The sequence below is a fragment of the Neofelis nebulosa genome, chromosome 10, assembly GCF_028018385.1.
Source record: "Neofelis nebulosa isolate mNeoNeb1 chromosome 10, mNeoNeb1.pri, whole genome shotgun sequence".
Classification (NCBI taxonomy): domain Eukaryota; kingdom Metazoa; phylum Chordata; class Mammalia; order Carnivora; family Felidae; genus Neofelis; species Neofelis nebulosa.
The window spans coordinates 108,642,275-108,658,758 of NC_080791.1; the positions used below are offsets into that span (position 1 = coordinate 108,642,275).

Here is a 16,484-nt window from a genome sequence, read left to right on the forward strand (position 1 = left end):
CCCGCCCCGCCCGGCTCGGCCGCCAGAGGACCCGGAGCTGAGGCGCCCCGGCCTGCGGCGGCGGCGGCGGCGGGGACGATGTGGTTCTTTGCCCGGGACCCTGTCCGGGACTTCCCGTTCGAGCTCAGCCCGGACCCCCCCGAGGGCGGCCCGCCTGGGCCCTGGGTCCTGCACCGCGGCCGCAAGAAGGTGAGCGCGGCCCCGCTCCGCAGGCCGCGGCCGACCTCGGCCTCGCCTAGTCAGCGCCGCCGGCCCCGCCGCGTCGCGCCCCGCCTGACGTGGCTGCGGAGCCTCCGGGGCAACCGGCCGGGGGAGGGGGACGGGCAGTGCCGACGTGGCGGGCGGAAGGACCGAGGGACGACCGGCGGACGGAACCGGGGTCACGTGGGCCCGGCTCAGTCCCTAAAGGCTGACCTGGGGAGATACCCGGAGGCGGCCCTTTTCTCCCGCCACTTGTCAGCTCGGGGGCCCAACTCGGAACTGGAGTGGTCGCCTGGGCCCGGCCCACATCCCTGAGGTCCCTCTGTCCTACCCCAGGCCACAGGCAGCCCGGTGTCCATCTTCGTGTACGACGTGAAGCCCGGTGCCGAAGAGCAGACCCAGGTGGCCAAAGCTGCCTTCAAGCGCCTCAAAACTCTCCGGCACCCCAACATTCTGGCCTACATCGATGGGCTGGAGGTACCTGCTGCCCAGGCCGTCCCATCCGTGCCCCTCACTTTCTCCCAGGCTCCCAGCCCTGTCTTCTCCCTTCCTGCCCCTCAGCTTCCACCCCTCCTGCCTCTGCACCCCTAGATTTGATTTCCCCTTCTCCACCTCTCTCCCCGTGCCTCTCATCTCCCCTTCCTCTCCGGCCATGTCCCCTTCTTCAGACAGACAAGTGCCTCCATGTAGTGACAGAGGCAGTGACCCCACTGGGAATATACCTCAAGGAGCGAGCGGAGGCCGGTGGCCTGAAGGATCTGGAGCTCTCCTGGGGGCTACACCAGATTGTGGTGAGGTGGGGGCAGTGGTGATGAGGGCGGGGTGGGGGACTCCAGTTGCTGGAGTGCGATGGCTCCTTCTGCCCCCAGAAAGCCCTCAGCTTCCTGGTCAATGACTGCAGCCTCATTCACAACAACGTCTGCATGGCCGCTGTGTTCGTGGACCGGGCCGGCGAGTGGAAGCTGGGGGGCCTGGACTACATGTACTCTGCCCAGGGCAATGGCGGGGGACCCCCCCGGAAGGGGGTCCCTGAACTTGAGCAGTATGACCCCCCGGAGCTGGCTGATGGCAGTGGCAGAGCAGTCAGAGAGAAATGGTGGGTGACTGGGGGCGGCATGCCCCAACCTGCCCTATTCTGGAAGCTCCAGCAGCCTCGGGACCCCTCAACCAGCTGGCGCTTCCCTGTCCCCTGCCCCCCAGCTGGGGAGGGACCTAGGGTCCTCAGGGAGGTAGGGCAGGAGAAACAAAGACGTATGAGCTGGGGTGGATGTCCTTGCTTTTCTGAGCCTGAGTCTCTTTATCTGTCAAATGGGACTAATGAGCCCTGCTTCTCAGGGCTGATGGGATGATCAGCTTAGTGTCTGGTGCCCAAGGCGGGTTGGAGGTCTGTGCTGGCAGGTGGCAGGGCCTTGAGCGGCTCTGGTCACACTGCCTCAGGTCAGCCGACATGTGGCGCTTGGGCTGCCTCATCTGGGAAGTCTTCAACGGGCCCCTACCTCGGGCAGCCGCCCTGCGCAACCCTGGAAAGGTGAGTGTCCGACCCAATCCCAGCCCCTGTCTGCCAGCCAGCCAGCCCTGCCCTGACACTGACCCTTCTCCTGCAGATCCCCAAATCGCTGGTGCCCCATTACTGCGAGCTAGTTGGAGCCAACCCCAAAGTGCGTCCCAACCCAGCCCGCTTCCTGCAGAACTGCCGGGCGCCCGGTGGCTTCATGAACAACCGCTTTGTGGAGACCAACCTCTTCTTGGAGGAGATTCAGGTGAGCCCCCCACCCCGCCCTGGGCTTTGGTCCTGTGTCCTTCATCCCAGTCCTCCCTCCCCACTTTGTGGGCTCCCTTGGAATTAGACCCTGGGGGACAAGCATGGACTAGGGAGCCAGGCTCTCTGGGTCTGAACCCTGGCTCCAGCTCTCATTTACTGTGGCTTGTCAGACGCTCTTTCTACACTAGTACCTGCTTCAGAGGAGCTCGGTGAGGATTCAGTGAGTGGGAAGCGCATAATATAATGTCTGCCACACAGTAGGTACTTAGTGACTGCCCCTGGCACTCCAGTAACTCCCCCTGTACATACTGGCCTTGGCCCCGATGGGGGCCATGCCTGGTGCTGCGCTGTGCTATGGGCAGCGGGGCCAGGAGGAAGAGTCAGACCCAGATCCCTGCCCTCAAGGACCTAGCAGGGAGTAAATGGACCAGGTCCCAACCCTTAGGGACTCTCACTGGGAGAGAGGGACAGAAAATCATAAATGAGGAGATGTGTGCTCCCAGGATAGGGACAAGTACCAGGAAGGAAAATAGTGGGTCAGGGTGCTCAGGGAGAGGTTCTCTCAGGGGTGACATTTGAACTGAGACCTGAAGAGTGGGAAGGTGGGAGCCATGGCGATGGGAATTGGGGAAGAGTGTTCCAGGCAGAGGGAACAGCGAATGGAAAGATGTGAGGGAGGACTCCTTGGCTTAATCTCCTTGAACTTGAGTTTCCATATCTGTGTAATGGGGATAATGATAGTTTCTGCTGGCCTGTAGGTTGTTGTAGGGAGTGCGGGGGGAGGCTCAGCCCTGGATACCTGCTCTGACCCAGCTGAGTGTGGGGCACACGGAAAGGTGACTGAGAATCTGGAGGGGGAGAGGAGTGAGACACTTACCTGACCTTGATGGAGCTGGTCAGGCAGGGAGGGCCTTCAGAGCAGGAGAACCTGAGCTTCATCCTGAGGGAAAAGCGCCGGAGGTGCTGGGCCCTGTGCCTCCTCGGCAGGTGGGGGCAGCAGGGACTTTGTCACCTGGAGTCCTCACGTCTCTGACTCTGCCAGGCCACCCTTCTTATAATGTGCTCCATAGGAAATGGGCTGTTTCTGGCCAAGCCCAAGGAGAATGTGGGAGGGCAGGGCCTTGGGGCCCCTCTTCCTGTCACTGGGCTGGCCAGTGGAGAGCGCCCAGCTATGCGACCTTGAATGCGGTTCGGTCTTCTCTGGGCGTTGGCGCCCCGTGAACCTGACTGTCAGAGCACCAGGTCTGCCTCCCACGCTCGACTGAGGTACTCAAGTGCTAACCCGGTCCTCCTCATTCCCAGCCAGAGGTCAGCTCTTCTGGGCCAGGCATCTGCTTGGGGAATGAGGGCACAGTAGAAAACACAGGAACTTTGGAAGCATATAGAACTAGGGTATAATCCCTAGCCAGTCACTCTCGGCTGGTGGCCTCGAGCCTCAACCCCCTTGCATATACATGACGGAATGACAGCACCTCTTCACAGGGTGCACCACAGGGTAGGTGACAGCCCACGGAGTCAAACCCTTCCCTGTCTGCTGCTTAGCTGCGTGACTTTTGACAGATTCCTTGACCTCTCTGTGCCTTAGCTTCCTTGTTGGATTAAATGTGGATTATGTTGGCACCTATCCGATAGAGATGTGGGGGCATCATTTAACCTGTGTAAAGGTTTTAGCGTGTAACTCTGCCTGGCATAGTCTGTCCTCAGGAGACGTGAGTTACGGGGATTGTGGCCTCAGAGGCAGATTAGGGGGACCATTGAGCTGACGGCCTGGCCTGTCTGGCTCAGCGGGAGGACCAGGTCTCGGGGTTAACTATACCTGATCCCTGCCTTCCGCACAGCGTGCCACGAATACCACCCTGGCCAGGGTCACGTGGATGGACTAAGCCCCCTCCCCTCTCTGAGCCTTAGTTTTCTCATTGGTGTGCTGGGGTTAATGGTACTCACACCTTGGGTTGTTGTTTGTGAGGAGTAGAGGTGGTGCTGACAAAGGTCTGATGGCCCAAGTGGCTGCTTTCCCAGCAACGGGTCAGGGGTAGTGACGAGAATGACAATCACTGACTAACTAGGCGCCCACGGTGCGCCAGGCACTGTGCTGGCAGCTTTCACGTGCATTTTCCGGTTGAATCTGCAGAACAACTCAGTATACTTATTATCCCGCTTCACAGCTGGAGGAACTGGCCCAAGGTCACGTGGTTGCTAAATGAGGGAGTTGGGATTTGAACCCAGGCAGTGGGGCTCCGGAGCCCGTATAGTTCAATTGTCTTTCAGGCTGGGGGCGACCCTCTGTCCCGGCCCATAGCTGAGGCTGATCTAGGCTGATCTCCTCCCCGTATCCTGTCCTTGATCCCCCCAGATCAAAGAGCCGGCTGAGAAGCAAAAGTTCTTCCAAGAGCTGAGCAAGAGCCTGGACTCTTTCCCCGAGGATTTCTGCCGGCACAAGGTGCTGCCCCAGCTGCTGACCGCCTTCGAGTTTGGCAATGCAGGAGCCGTTGTCCTCACACCCCTGTTCAAGGTGAGCAAGGCCCGTGGGGCCCAGGGACTGGCCGGGTGGGTCTGAATGGCAAAGGAGAAGGCTCTGGGGGAGGGGCGGTCTGGTCAGGGCAGATCCACACACATGACAGGACCACTTGATCAGCTGTCAGGGAGGCTGGGTGGACTTCTTGTCCTTGAGGAGGCGAAACCCTGGGCCTCTAAAATTCTTTTTCCAAAGACCCTTTGCTTGACAGCCCACAGACCTTCTTCCATTTCCCCAGCACAGTGCCCTTGGTCTGACGTGTGCACCGTGTTTCCAAGGCCCGGGAGACCACCTGCTCACCACCCCACTTTCCCTCTTCCCTCCTGACCACTTGGCACTCAGTTCTCTTGACTTCTAGGGGCTGGATCCTCCCCCCACTTCCTTAGACCCCAGCCCACCCTTGCCTGGGCACCTGCTCTTCCCCACTCTGCCCACCCTGGGAGAACACTTTCTCCTGAAGGGGCTTGGCATGGGGCAAGAGGGAAGACAGCAAGCAAATCCTTATGGCTGGGAGCCTCCAGAAATCATAGGCAGAATTCTGTGTGCATGAGTGTGCATGTGGTACATTGGTGCCTGATTATAGGGAGGGGCACAGAGCTTTCATTAGTCTCCCAAGAGGGGCCTGGACTCGAAAAGTTAAGGGCAGGGCTGCCTGAGATGGAGTATGGGCAGAGGGGCTGCTGAAGAAGTGCCTGACGCCCTCCACCATCACCCCGTTCCCACCCTGGGAGATCAGCAGGGAGTCCAAGGAAGGTAAATGAGCCCAGTAAAGTCACCCTGCTTCTGTGCATGTAGCCGAGCCCCCTCTTCCTGCTCTTTCCCAAAGGTGGGCAAGTTCCTCAACGCTGAGGAGTATCAGCAGAAGATCATCCCTGTTGTGGTCAAGATGTTCTCATCCACTGACCGGGCCATGCGTATCCGCCTCCTACAGCAGGTAGGGGCTGTGGTCAGACCCTATACCCCTCCACCTCACCCAGACCCCACCTTGGCTGCTGGGGAGACCTTTGTCTCACTTCCAGCCCCAGGCTGGTGACCCGAGCCCCTGCCCTGGCACCCCAGAAACCTTTCCCCAAACACGCACAGATGAGGGACTGGTAAGGCTAGGCTCTCAGGAAGTTGAGACCATCACAAGGTTCATTGGCACCTTTGGGAAGGCACAGCCTGCCCGGACTGCAGGGCCCCAACTGTCCGCCTCCCCCAGTCTCTTGACTTGATCACTTTAGCTGTTCATAGAGTGGGGATCGTGTCTCTCCTGCCAATCCCTGGGCAGCTGGAAGCATCAGACAGGATCCGTGGGATCAAGGGTGGGGCCTCTTATGAGCCAGCAAGTACCTAGAGGCTCCCAGGTGTCATTCCCTCCCCAGCTGCCAAACACGTGAGCCTACCTCACGTCACTTTCTGGCTGGGGTTTATCGCCCCTTTTATAGAAGAGACAGTAGAGGCTCTGAGAAGGGATGTGATGCAGGACCGGAGGCCAGGCCGTCCAGCTGCCAGTCCTTGGTTCTTCCCAGCACCCTCCTGGCCTCTCTTCATCACTCTGCGTGGTCCGAAGGCCAGAGATAGGCCAGATGCGAGGTAGGGGGCTCAGGAGATGCACCTGGCTAGCCGGTGCCTGCCAGGTGGAGAAACAAAGCCACGAGATGAGCTGGTGGCTGTGATCAGGGTTGGAGGTGCTGACTGTGTTCTCCCCCTCACTGGGCCACAGATGGAACAGTTTATCCAATACCTCGATGAGCCAACAGTCAACACCCAGATCTTTCCCCACGTTGTGCACGGTTTCCTGGACACCAACCCTGCCATCCGGGAGCAGACAGTCAAGGTGGGCGTGCCCTGGTTTTTGAAGGCTCAGAGAGGGCTCACTTGAGAGCACAGCGGCCTTGGTTTTGGCCTATGGGTCTGAGCAGGTTAAGGGAGGAGCAGGCACGACCCTGCATGTAGGCCCGGGCTCTGGGAGCGGCTCAGCAGCTGGTGAGGGAAGCAGGTTGGGATCGGCTTATAGTCCTCCGTTCAGCAGACACTGGCTGAGCACCTCTCGTGCCTGGCCCTGTGCCCCATGCTGGGATGCACTGTGTCTCACGGGGCATCGTTTTGAGATGACAGGGAGTGGGCTTGGCAGACAGTACACAGAACTAGGAAAGGTACATTACGTTAGAAAGTGACAGTGTGAAGAGAAGGGTTTGCAGTTTCAAAAACAGCGATCAGGGAAGAATTGCTAAGGAGGTATCATTTAAGGAAAGGAGGCTTGGGATCAAGGTAGGTGGAGATCTGGAGGAAACGGGTTCCCTGCAGAAGGAACGTGTGCAGAGGTCCTGAGGCCCGTGTAGAAGTAGCAGTAAGAGGTTTAGCATGGCTGAAGGGGCGTGGTTGTGAGGGGTGGAGTCTGAGAGGTAATGGCGGCTCAGATCTGAGAGGTGGCAGTGGGGGGACAGAAGGGGGGGTTCTGAAGGGGGGCCCCACGTTCTGAAGGTGGGGCCGACAGTATGTGCTGATGGGTGGCTGCGGAGCCAAGTGTGGCTCCGAGGTTTCTGGCCCGGGCACCTGGAAGGTTAAGTCGCCATTTACTGCGAAACCGGGAGCCTCAGGTTTGCGGGAGGAGGTTGGTCTAGTTAGGCAGGTACAGATGTCTGTTCGGCCGCTGGTTATATACGTGTGAAGTTCGGGGAAGAAGTCTGGGCCGGAGCTGCTCCTCTGGGCTTTGGCAGCTAACAAGGGCATTCAGAGCCACGGAAGGGGTAAGGTCACCTAGGGTGAGGTGAAAAGAGAAGAGGCCTGGTGAGGACCTGTGGGGGTCTGAACCGTAAGATCTCGGCCACAGGAGACCGAGAAGGAGCAGCTGATGAGGTCAGAGGAGAGTGAGGAGAGGGCAGGGTCCTGGAGGACCAGAGATGGCAGTTTCAAGGAGCAAGGAGAACTCAGGAGTGTCAGAGCTACTGAGGGGTCACAGCTGGTTTGGACGGAGAATCGGCCGCTGGATTTAGCAACACAAAGGTCCCCGGTCACCTCTTGGAGCCAGTTGGTAGAGAGTGGGTGGGGGGCGGTGTTTCTGTAGAAGCGTGAGTAGAGTGCGTGCAAGAGAGGACGGAGGGAGAAGGACGGGAGACGGGGGTGTGCACCAACTTCGGAGGTTTTGCCGTAAAGGGGACAGAGAAGCGTCCCCTTCCGCGGCATTCTGGGTAGGGGCCAGGACCAGGCTGGGGGGTAGGTTTGGGAGGCTCCCTCAGCACCCAGTGCCACTGCTGGCCCACACACCCTCCCCGGAAGCCACTTCTGCATGTGGTCTTTTGGCCGGCCGTGGCCCACGGTTTGCACACTCCTGCACCCACAGTCCATGCTGCTCCTGGCGCCAAAGCTGAACGAGGCCAACCTGAACGTGGAGTTGATGAAGCACTTCGCGCGGCTGCAGGCCAAGGATGAGCAGGGCCCCATCCGCTGCAATACCACCGTCTGCCTGGGCAAAATCGGCTCCTACCTCAGTGCCAGTGTGAGTGCCCTGCGTGGATCCTGGGGGTTCTCTCACTGTCCCCGGGGCCACGGTGTCCTCCAGGGCCAGGCCTCCTTGTGCAGGGGCCGCCATCCTCCCAGAGGCCTAGGCCCTGGGTGCTCCCAGCCCAGAGGTGTGAGGGTAGATTGAGGCATGTATCAGGTCGCCCAGCCAGTAGGTGGTGGATCTGGGAACTGAACGCGGGCTTGCTTGGCCCCCTTGGCCTGTGTGCACTCCCTCAGCCAGGGTCTGTAAACGCAGATGTCTGCAGCGCCCAGTTAACAGGAATGAATGAATGGTGACGGCGGCCCAGGCCTCGGCCCCAGGGCAGCGGCTCCAGCCCCTGTTGTCCTGAGGCAGCATGAACAGGGTGATCTGGGAGGAGAAGCCCAGATCGAGTTTTCAGGAAAAATTCGCCTCGTTTGTTAGTGATTAGCTCACATTTTTCAGATTCTGGGGGAGCCCGTGGATGGCCTCTGCTCCGGGAAGTAGATCTCGGAGTTCTGGGTCCCAGTACTGATCCTGAACTCAGGAGCCCTCTCTCCTGCCCCACCCCAGACCCGACACAGGGTCCTCACCTCTGCCTTCAGCCGGGCCACCAAAGACCCATTTGCACCTTCGCGGGTGGCGGGTGTCCTGGGCTTTGCTGCCACCCACAACCTCTACTCCATGAATGACTGTGCCCACAAGATCCTGCCTGTGCTCTGTGGCCTCACCGTGGATCCTGAGAAATCCGTGCGAGACCAGGTGAGGCACAGCTGGGCTCGGGCCCTGGAGCGGAGGCTCCAGGGGGGCATTTGGGCCCTAGCTGGCCCCGCGGACTCATGGGAACCCAGGAGTCCCCAGCTTTGCCCCTTCCTACCCCATAGGCCTTCAAGGCCATTCGAAGCTTCCTGTCCAAACTGGAGTCTGTGTCAGAGGACCCAACCCAGCTAGCGGAAGTGGGTGAGTGGCCTCCAGTCGTGTGCCCTCTTCTTCCATCACATCCTTGACTGTTAACCTGTCAGAGCCCCCTTCCATGTCACTGGAGTCTCTGAAAGCTAGAACGACCTCGGAGAGCAGACCCGACACCACTGCTCCCCACCCCTCCCATCTTAGAGATGGGGGAGCACAGGCCTGGAGAAGGGGGGCCACTACAGGTTGCTCTGTGTCCGTTACTGCACTCCTGTCACCTTCCCCATGAAAGCCTGAGGTGACTATACTTGTCTCTTTTGACACTGCCCAGAGAAGGATGTCCATGCCGCCTCCAGCCCTGGCATGGGAGGAGCCGCAGCCAGCTGGGCAGGCTGGGCTGTCACAGGGGTCTCCTCGCTCACGTCCAAGCTGATCCGTGCACACCCAGCAGCTGCCCCGGCTGAGACCAACGTCCCCCAGAGACCCACGCCCGAGGGTGAGTGTGCCCCAGAGTGGCCGCATCAGTGACTGAGAGGGCTTGGGGGTGCTGGCACCTAGGAGCTATTACTGTCTGGCTTCTCCGGGGGTGGCAGTGGGGACGTAGGGGACAGGCGGGGTCTAGTCCCTTCACGAGCTGCTCTCTGCACCTTCCCCCTGACCCCAGAAACCTCTGCCCTGTTTTGAGACCTTCCTGGGGCCCAGTATCTGGGACCTCGGTGAGCCTCTGCTCCTCAGGACTTCCTGCCCCGGCCCCCGCCGTCGTCCCTGCCACATCCACAACCTCAGGCCACTGGGAGACGCAAGAGGAGGGCACGGACACAGCGGAGGACAGCAGTGTTGCCGACAGATGGGATGATGAAGACTGGGGCAGCCTGGAGGTGAGTGGGGCTGAGGGGGCCTCCCCAGGCGACTCCCAGGTAACTTCAGGTCAGAGGTTAAGGCTGCCTTCAAGGAGCTCAGGTGGGCTTGGCTGGTCACACCTGTCCTCGTCTGCACAGCATCCCTGCTGAGTAGGTGTCACGAGTGGCCCTTGTGGGTAAGAGTTGGCAGCTGTCCCCCACCAAGCCCCAGGGGCCCCTGGGAGCAGGGATGGAAATGGTGGCGGTGGGCCACCCAAATGGGGTGGGCAGCCCATTTGTCTTCCTCACTCTCTTCTCCCTGTCCTCCAGTAGCTCCAGGGGTCAGTAAGGAGAGGCCACCCCCAGGCCTGTGGGGGATGGGCTGAGGATGGAGTGGGGCTACCCTGATGGGAATGGGGGCAGACCTTGGGGCCCGATTTCCCCATCTGCTGACAACAGTCTCGGGTCTGAGGCTGTGGGGAACGGTGTGGAACATCTAGATCTCATTCCCCAGCCTCAGAGGAGTGATGGCATGTCCACTCTATAGATGGGAAGCAAGGCTTGAGGAGCAAGTGAGATGGAATGCCAAAGAAGAAAGGGTGGAGCCTGTGGCTGGGAAGGGGCAGGCAGGCTTCCTTGCCCTTTGGGTGGGGGCTGGAGCGCCTATGGTCGCGCTCTCCTTCCCACACTGCAGCAGGAGGCCGAATCGGTGTTGGCCCAGCAGGAGGACTGGAGTACTGGGGGCCAAGCTAGCCGTGCCGGGCAGGTAAGCAGGGTGGGACAGTGGTGTTCTTGTGGGGGAGGGGGAGGCCAGCCATTGGGCACCCCCCCCCCCCCATTGGGCACTACCTCCCCATCTTCTGCAGACCAGCAACCTGGACCCAAAATCCGAGTCAGACTGGAGCAGCTGGGAAGCCGAGGGCTCGTGGGAGCAGGGCTGGCAGGAGCCAAGTCCCCCGGAGCCACCGCCTGAGGGCACACGGCTGGCCAGCGAGTATAACTGGGGTGGCTCGGAGCCCAGTGACAAAGGTGATCCCTTTGCTGCTGTGTCGTCACGCCGGGAGACCAGCGCTCAGGTACTTGGCACCTTTTCCCATGAGGGTTCCAGACCGGGGTGGACCTCAGCCGGGAGTCCACCTCCACTCCAACCACACTTCCCTTTCAGCCGAGACCTGATTCATGGGGCGATGACAACTGGGAGGGTCTGGAGACCGAGAGCCGTGAGTGCTTCCCCTTCTCGTCCGGGCAGACAGACTGGGGGCAGGGGCAGGCTGGGAAGCTGAGGCCCCAGGGGTCCTGAAGCCCTCTGCCCTCCTCCTCCTCCCCCTCCTCCTCCTCCTCCTCCTCCTCCTGCTCCCAGGGCAAGGGAAGGCCGAGCTGGCCCGGAAGAAGCGCGAGGAGCGTCGGCGGGAGATGGAAGCCAAACGCGCTGAAAAGAAGGCAGCCAAGGGCCCCATGAAGCTGGGAACTCGGAAACTGGACTGAACTTGCCATATGGGCGCTCGCAGTCGCGGAGAGCAGGCCCCGCGGATGTATTTATTGTACAAACCATGCCAGCCCGGCCAGCCCGGCCAGGCACATCTCACGTGTACATAATCAGAGCCACAATAAATTCTATTTCACACCCCTGTGCTGGGCTCAGTGTAGCCCCTCCCAGGAGGCTTGGGTATGGCGCTGCCCTGCGAAGTCCACGCCCACCACAGACGGGAACATCAATTCGCTTGGACAAGCCAAGAGTGCAGAGGCATGATTTGATTTATCAGTTTCCAGGAAACGCCCTCTGGGAGGAAGGACCTCAGTGCCTGAGAGTCCCAAACTCCGCCTGCGAACTGGGCGGCGCCTGTAAGGGCGCCCTCAGAACTCGGGGCGCAGGAAGGGGTCTAAGACCCCCGGAGAGTTCCTGGGTCCGAGCCCCGAGTTGGAACACAGGTGAGAGACTGAGTTCACCCCGAGGGTCAGGCGGGAACCCCTCGCTGATGGCTGAGGGCCTCGTTAGCGGCGGCGCTGGGGCACACAGGCCCCGTGTGGGCGGCTGCGTGCGAAGCCAGCTTTGCAGACGCAGCGGAAGGAGCCGCTTGTGTTCACGCAGCGCTCACTCTTGCACAGCAGCCCACGCTGGTTCAGTTCTCTGCACTCATCGATGTCTGCAGGTGGGGGCGACAGGTGCGAGCTTCGCCAGGGCGCCAGAGCACGCAGCCCCCTTAGCGTGTGGCCCCGTGCCTCCCCCGGGGCTGCCAGCCTTGGCCCCGGCCCCTCCACCAACTTCTGGTCTTGGGCTGGGGGCCGGTCCCACCCTCGGGGCCCCGCTCACCGACACAACGCGCACGAGAGGCGTCGAGCTGGAAGCCGCCCGGACACTCGCACACGGCGCCGCCGGGCCTCGGCACGCAGCGGCCACTCACGCAGCGGCACTCGTCCGAGTCCTCCTCCGAGCTGTCCTCTTCTGTGCCGGTGGGGAAAATGCAGACATCAACCTTCACCTCTGCCAGCAGATGGTTGGGGACCCCCCGCCCCCGCACCCTCTCTGTGCCCTCCCGTTATACTCACCTCGAGGGGGCTTTCCTAGCAGCAGGGGGCTCGCGTCCCAGAAGGAATTGCTCTCACTCTGTGACGTTGGGCACTGGGACCCTGGGAGGAGCGGGGGCGGTCAGCCACGCGAAAGCAGCACCCTGGCTCCTGCCCCAGCACTCCGCAAACCCCTCTGGGGAGGCTCACCAGCGCTGCGTGGCGGGCAAGGGCGGCACTGGGCTCCCCAGCCGCGGCCCTGACGACAGCAGCAGTCGTCGAAGGTGAGGGCTGGCCCGGCCAGGGGTCCCGCGCACATGCCATCTTCTCCGCGCTGGGCCCAGCACACGTCCCGTCGCTCCGGGGCACGCTCTGCCAGGGGAGACCTGGCTTCAGCTGGGGGCCCGAAACGGGGACACTAGGTCCCCGCTCCAACCAAGCCTCGCGGGGAGCCGCGACCCCGGGGCTCCACCCGGCAGCCCAGGCCCTGGAATTGGCCCAAGACAACTCTTGCCCTCACCGGCTGGGCTCTCGGGGAGCTGGCAATCGCGGCCGGAGGGCCCGGGCACCCAGGGCGGGCGGCACTCGCAGCGGTAGGAGCCCGGCAGGTTGACGCAGCGGCCAGGGCGGCACGCTGCCGGGTCCTGACACTCGTCTACGTCTAGGGGGTAGCGAGGGCATGGATGGGAGTGGCGGTCACAGCTTGGCCCAGTCCCCGCTCCCCTCCTGTTTCCCCACCCGGCAGGCCCGGGCCTCACCCATCTCCTCCGGGCTCAGACACTGCCGCTGCGCCGGGCTGTACTCGGCGGGGGGCGTGCAGGCACAGCGGTAGCCGCCGCGCGTGTTCTCACACACTCCGTTCCGGCAGTTGGACTCGTCCAAGCACTCGTCCACGTCTGCGGGGAGGAAAAGCACGAGTGGAGGGAACCAGCCCGAAGTCGGGTGGTTGTGCGTGTCTCCCGGCTGCTGGCCCACGGCCACTGGGACCATCTGCGCTCACCCACGCACTCCAGTAGGTTCCCGTCGTAGTAGAAGCCTTGCTTGCAATAGCACTCGTAGCCGGGCTGCGTATTCACGCACTTGCCCTCCTTGCAGATCTCTGCCCCGAACAGTATGCACTCGTCGATGTCTGCGGAGTGACAAGCCGTGGGCGCCCTGCGGCCTCTACCTCCCGGGCCGCTCAGGCCCGCAGCCAGGGAAGTGTGGGCGGGGCTTACCGCGGGGGCGGAGCAAACTCAGTGGGAGAGGCTTTTCCGGAGGCTGGCGAGGGCGTGGTAGGGGCGGGGCGGACGATGACGGTGTGGGCGGGGCCTACCCCAGTTAGCACTACCGACCTCGGGGGGCGGGGCGGGGCGTGTCCGGTGGGCGGAGCCGTGTCGGGGCTTACCACGGTGGGCCGGGATGCCGTAGTTGACAATGTTGTTGTCTTGGGTGTAGCCCTTCCCGTCTGGGCAGAGACTGTGGAACTCAGCTGCGGGGAGAGAGCGGCCGTGGGGAAGAAAGGAGGCGGGGTTGAGCGCGTGCGTGCTTCTGTCGGAGCTCTCCGACCTATCCAGGGAGGGGCCATTTCTCCCCGTCCGTTTCCAAATGAAGAAACTGAGACTCTGGGAAGGGGAGAGGCCTGCCCGGCTCCTGACCTGAGCTGTACACTGGGCAGGGATAGATCTCGCAGTGGTCTCCCCAGCCAGCCCCCAGCGAGCAGCAGCACTCCTGCTGGGTGACATTGGTGGCCAGTACACTGTCGCAGAACACGGTGTCATCGAAGTTAAGGTAGCACTCCTTCTTGTGGTGGGGCTGCTCCACCTCTGAGGGGAGGGGAGGGCAGCTCAGGGTCCTGCAGACGGTCTTGCTGTCCACGCTGCCCACCGACCTCATGCCCCGGCTGCCCCACACTCCCTCGCTCCCCTCAGCCGCCCCGTCAGAGCCAAGCTCCATCCTCAATGTGAGGTTCAGGGCTCTCCGGTGCGGTCCAGGTCCACTGGACTCTCGGGCAAAAGGGATTTCTTCCCGTTCCCCAGATTCCAGAGAGTGGGACCAGGAAAAGTCTCTGAACCCCAGCTGCAGCTCAGGGGAGTGGTCTAGTCTGAGGAGGAGCCTGGAGGACACTCACCCTCACAGCCGTGCTGGTCCTGGGTGGGCGTGAAGCCCTCGTCACAGACGCAAACATAGGAGCCCTGCAGGTTCTCGCAGGCCCCGTGGGGAAGGCACAGGCCGGGGTCCTGGCTGCATTCATCTATGTCTGTGGGGAGTGAGGGGAGCAGGAAGAGTAGCTCCAAGGAAACCAGTCGCTTCTTGCGGGGGGGGGGGGGGGGGAGATGTGCCTCCAGGGACTCACACAAGTTCAGAACCCGAACTTCCACTTTGATCTCAAAGTGCACACAATAGGGAGTGCCCTCTTGCCTGTCTGTGCATGTGGGTAGATGTGTGCACATTCACTGTATTCTTCCCAAAACCTGCAGTGGCTGTTACCGGCAACAGAATGGAGCCCTCACTCTCAGCTTGGCATTCAAGGCCTTTGAGTTTGGTCTCCTGGTATCTTTCATTTTCATCATCCTGTATTCTAAGTTCCAATTCAACTGTCACATCTCCGTTGCAATTAATCACCCCTCCAGACCTCTTTTGGCTCCCAGCACTCTGAACAGTAAGAATCAACTTACATGTCAGCCTCCCCCAGTGGGAATCCTGGATCACTGCTCTATTCCTAGTACATAGTATAGAAGCTGGCAAATAGTAGGTTCTCTGGAAACTCCTGTCCACTAATGCATGGAAAGGTCACCATGCAACTACGTCATTATTACTGTTGCTATTGTGGGTGGAGTGGAAGGGTGAGTGAGCGGGTGGATGGACAGATGGATGGAAAGACAGGTCAACAGGGTGTCTAGGAGATTACTGTCATTCCCTGCCACTCCTCCTGAGGAACTCTCAGCCAATACCCCCATACCTTGGCACTTCCTGCCGCCTACCAGCCGGTGCCCCTGAGGACAAAGACATCGGTAGGAGCCATTGGTGTTGATGCAGTCACCCCCAATGCAGGCGGCAGGGAAGTCACACTCATCAATATCTGCAGGGGATCAAAGAGGTGGAGACTCTCATGAGCTGACCCTACTCAGCCTGAGGCTGCCGAGGCTCCCTCTCCACACTCAATCTGTGGGTCATGTCTACACTCCACGCCCAATCTTGGATAGGGATGCGGGCTGGACATGGGAGTGCCTGACCTGTTTACAGGTAGCTCTGAACTTGGAGCCTGGGCTTAGAAGTCCCAGGATAGGGAGGAACAAGTTAATCCCCAGCTCTAGGCCCCACTCACCCTCGCATCGGCTCCGGTCTCTTGATAGATGGTAGCCGGAGAGGCACTGACATTGGAAGGAGCCTGGCGTGTTGGTGCAGATGCCATTGTCACACACATCCCCGGCCTCACACTCATCCACATCTGCAGGGCACAAGGCAGGGTCAGAGGGCCAGCATGGGGATGGTCTCGGGCGTCTGCCACCCTTTTCCCGCTCATGCCTATGGCGTGGAGCACCAGAGTGGAGGCCAGGGGAGCTGAAGGGAAGCACGGGACCCTAACCCGCCCTCCATGTGGCACACCATGCCCTAGTGACCAGGCCAGGTGCTGCCAGGGACCCTGGGCCATGTCCGATTCCAAAGAGCTCAAGCCTCACCAACCTTCATCCATCCTCTCCAAAAAGGGCACCCTCCCCATCCCCTCTTCCCATACTGCCCCAGCTGCTCTCCCCTTCCCCTACCTGCATTGGCTCCCTTTCTTCCCATGTGAATAAGCTCCTCTATTCTCTGTCCTTCTCACACAATAGTTTCTTCTCCTTGTGCAGTGAAGGAGCTTGGCTTTCCCCTGAGAGCATGCTTCTCTGCAGTCATTTCTGCCAGAAGCTGGCTCTTGGCCACACCTCCAACCCCCTTCCAAACCAAGCTCCGCCTCTGGGGTGCACCTGACCCCATGCCAGCCTTCACCTTCTCTACTGCTGTCAGCACTCACCTTCCTAGTCTCTCTCCCTCTATCTTGCTCCCCATCCTAGAAGTGTTCAGCATCCATGTGGCCAGCTGGCCCCGGCCTCTGACCTTACACCCTTGAGCAGTTTCTGTGACCTTCACCTCAGTGGCAGCCACTCACTCTCAGGACAGGAGCTGGGATCTGCCCCACCTTGGACATCTCAGATGCTGCTTCCTTCCCACTGCCTCTGCTATTCTCAAGTCCCCTACCTCGCCTTCTTTCGCAGGGGCCCACGAACATCTCTCCTTCCTCCTCACCGGTCTGGCAGGCCATGCCTG

The 16,484-nt window shown here is 61.0% G+C and overlaps 2 protein-coding genes across 5 annotated transcripts in view; one reads left to right on the top strand and one right to left on the bottom strand.

The window, feature by feature from the left end:
- SCYL1 (SCY1 like pseudokinase 1) lies at positions 1-11,316 on the top strand. 2 transcript variants are annotated; one of them, XM_058689642.1, is made up of 18 exons: positions 1-189; positions 538-678; positions 870-992; positions 1,071-1,297; positions 1,639-1,729; positions 1,806-1,961; positions 4,317-4,475; positions 5,305-5,412; positions 6,184-6,297; positions 7,804-7,959; positions 8,518-8,706; positions 8,829-8,904; positions 9,185-9,349; positions 9,589-9,731; positions 10,387-10,458; positions 10,559-10,768; positions 10,858-10,912; positions 11,053-11,316. In XM_058689642.1, the coding sequence occupies exons 1-18, from the start codon at positions 79-81 to the stop codon at positions 11,175-11,177; spliced, it is 2,421 nt and encodes an 806-aa protein (XP_058545625.1). In that variant the 5' UTR covers positions 1-78; the 3' UTR covers positions 11,178-11,316. The 2 variants fall into 2 exon arrangements, with proteins under 2 accessions (XP_058545625.1, XP_058545626.1); XM_058689643.1 differs by having other exon boundaries at positions 10,390-10,458.
- Positions 11,188-16,484, bottom strand: part of LTBP3 (latent transforming growth factor beta binding protein 3) — a 17,846-nt gene continuing 12,549 nt past the window's right edge. Inside the window, exons 17-28 of one of the 3 annotated variants that reach the window (XM_058689640.1) lie at positions 15,505-15,627; positions 15,139-15,258; positions 14,308-14,436; positions 13,835-14,002; positions 13,585-13,668; positions 13,198-13,326; positions 12,956-13,093; positions 12,718-12,858; positions 12,408-12,569; positions 12,240-12,320; positions 12,004-12,132; positions 11,188-11,836 (exon numbers count right to left, since the gene is read on the bottom strand). In XM_058689640.1, the coding sequence (XP_058545623.1) occupies positions 11,685-11,836; positions 12,004-12,132; positions 12,240-12,320; positions 12,408-12,569; positions 12,718-12,858; positions 12,956-13,093; positions 13,198-13,326; positions 13,585-13,668; positions 13,835-14,002; positions 14,308-14,436; positions 15,139-15,258; positions 15,505-15,627 (1,556 nt within the window). In that variant the 3' untranslated portion in view covers positions 11,188-11,684. Of the gene's footprint in view, positions 11,837-12,003; positions 12,136-12,239; positions 12,321-12,407; positions 12,570-12,717; positions 12,859-12,955; positions 13,094-13,197; positions 13,327-13,584; positions 13,669-13,834; positions 14,003-14,307; positions 14,437-15,138; positions 15,259-15,504; positions 15,628-16,484 lie in introns of all 3 variants that reach the window. The other 2 variants (XM_058689639.1, XM_058689641.1) reach the window with 2 other exon arrangements.

What these genes read in the sequence shown, in the direction of transcription:
- SCYL1 (XM_058689642.1), top strand. Translation starts at nt 79, where the DNA reads ATGTGGTTCTTTGCCCGGGACCCTGTCCGGGACTTCCCGTTCGAGCTC. An exon ending in AGAAATCCGTGCGAGACCAG is followed by an intron (nt 8,707 to 8,828) that starts GTGAGGCACAGC and finishes CCTACCCCATAG; the next exon opens with GCCTTCAAGGCCATTCGAAG. An exon ending in AACCCAGCTAGCGGAAGTGG is followed by an intron (nt 8,905 to 9,184) that starts GTGAGTGGCCTC and finishes GACACTGCCCAG; the next exon opens with AGAAGGATGTCCATGCCGCC.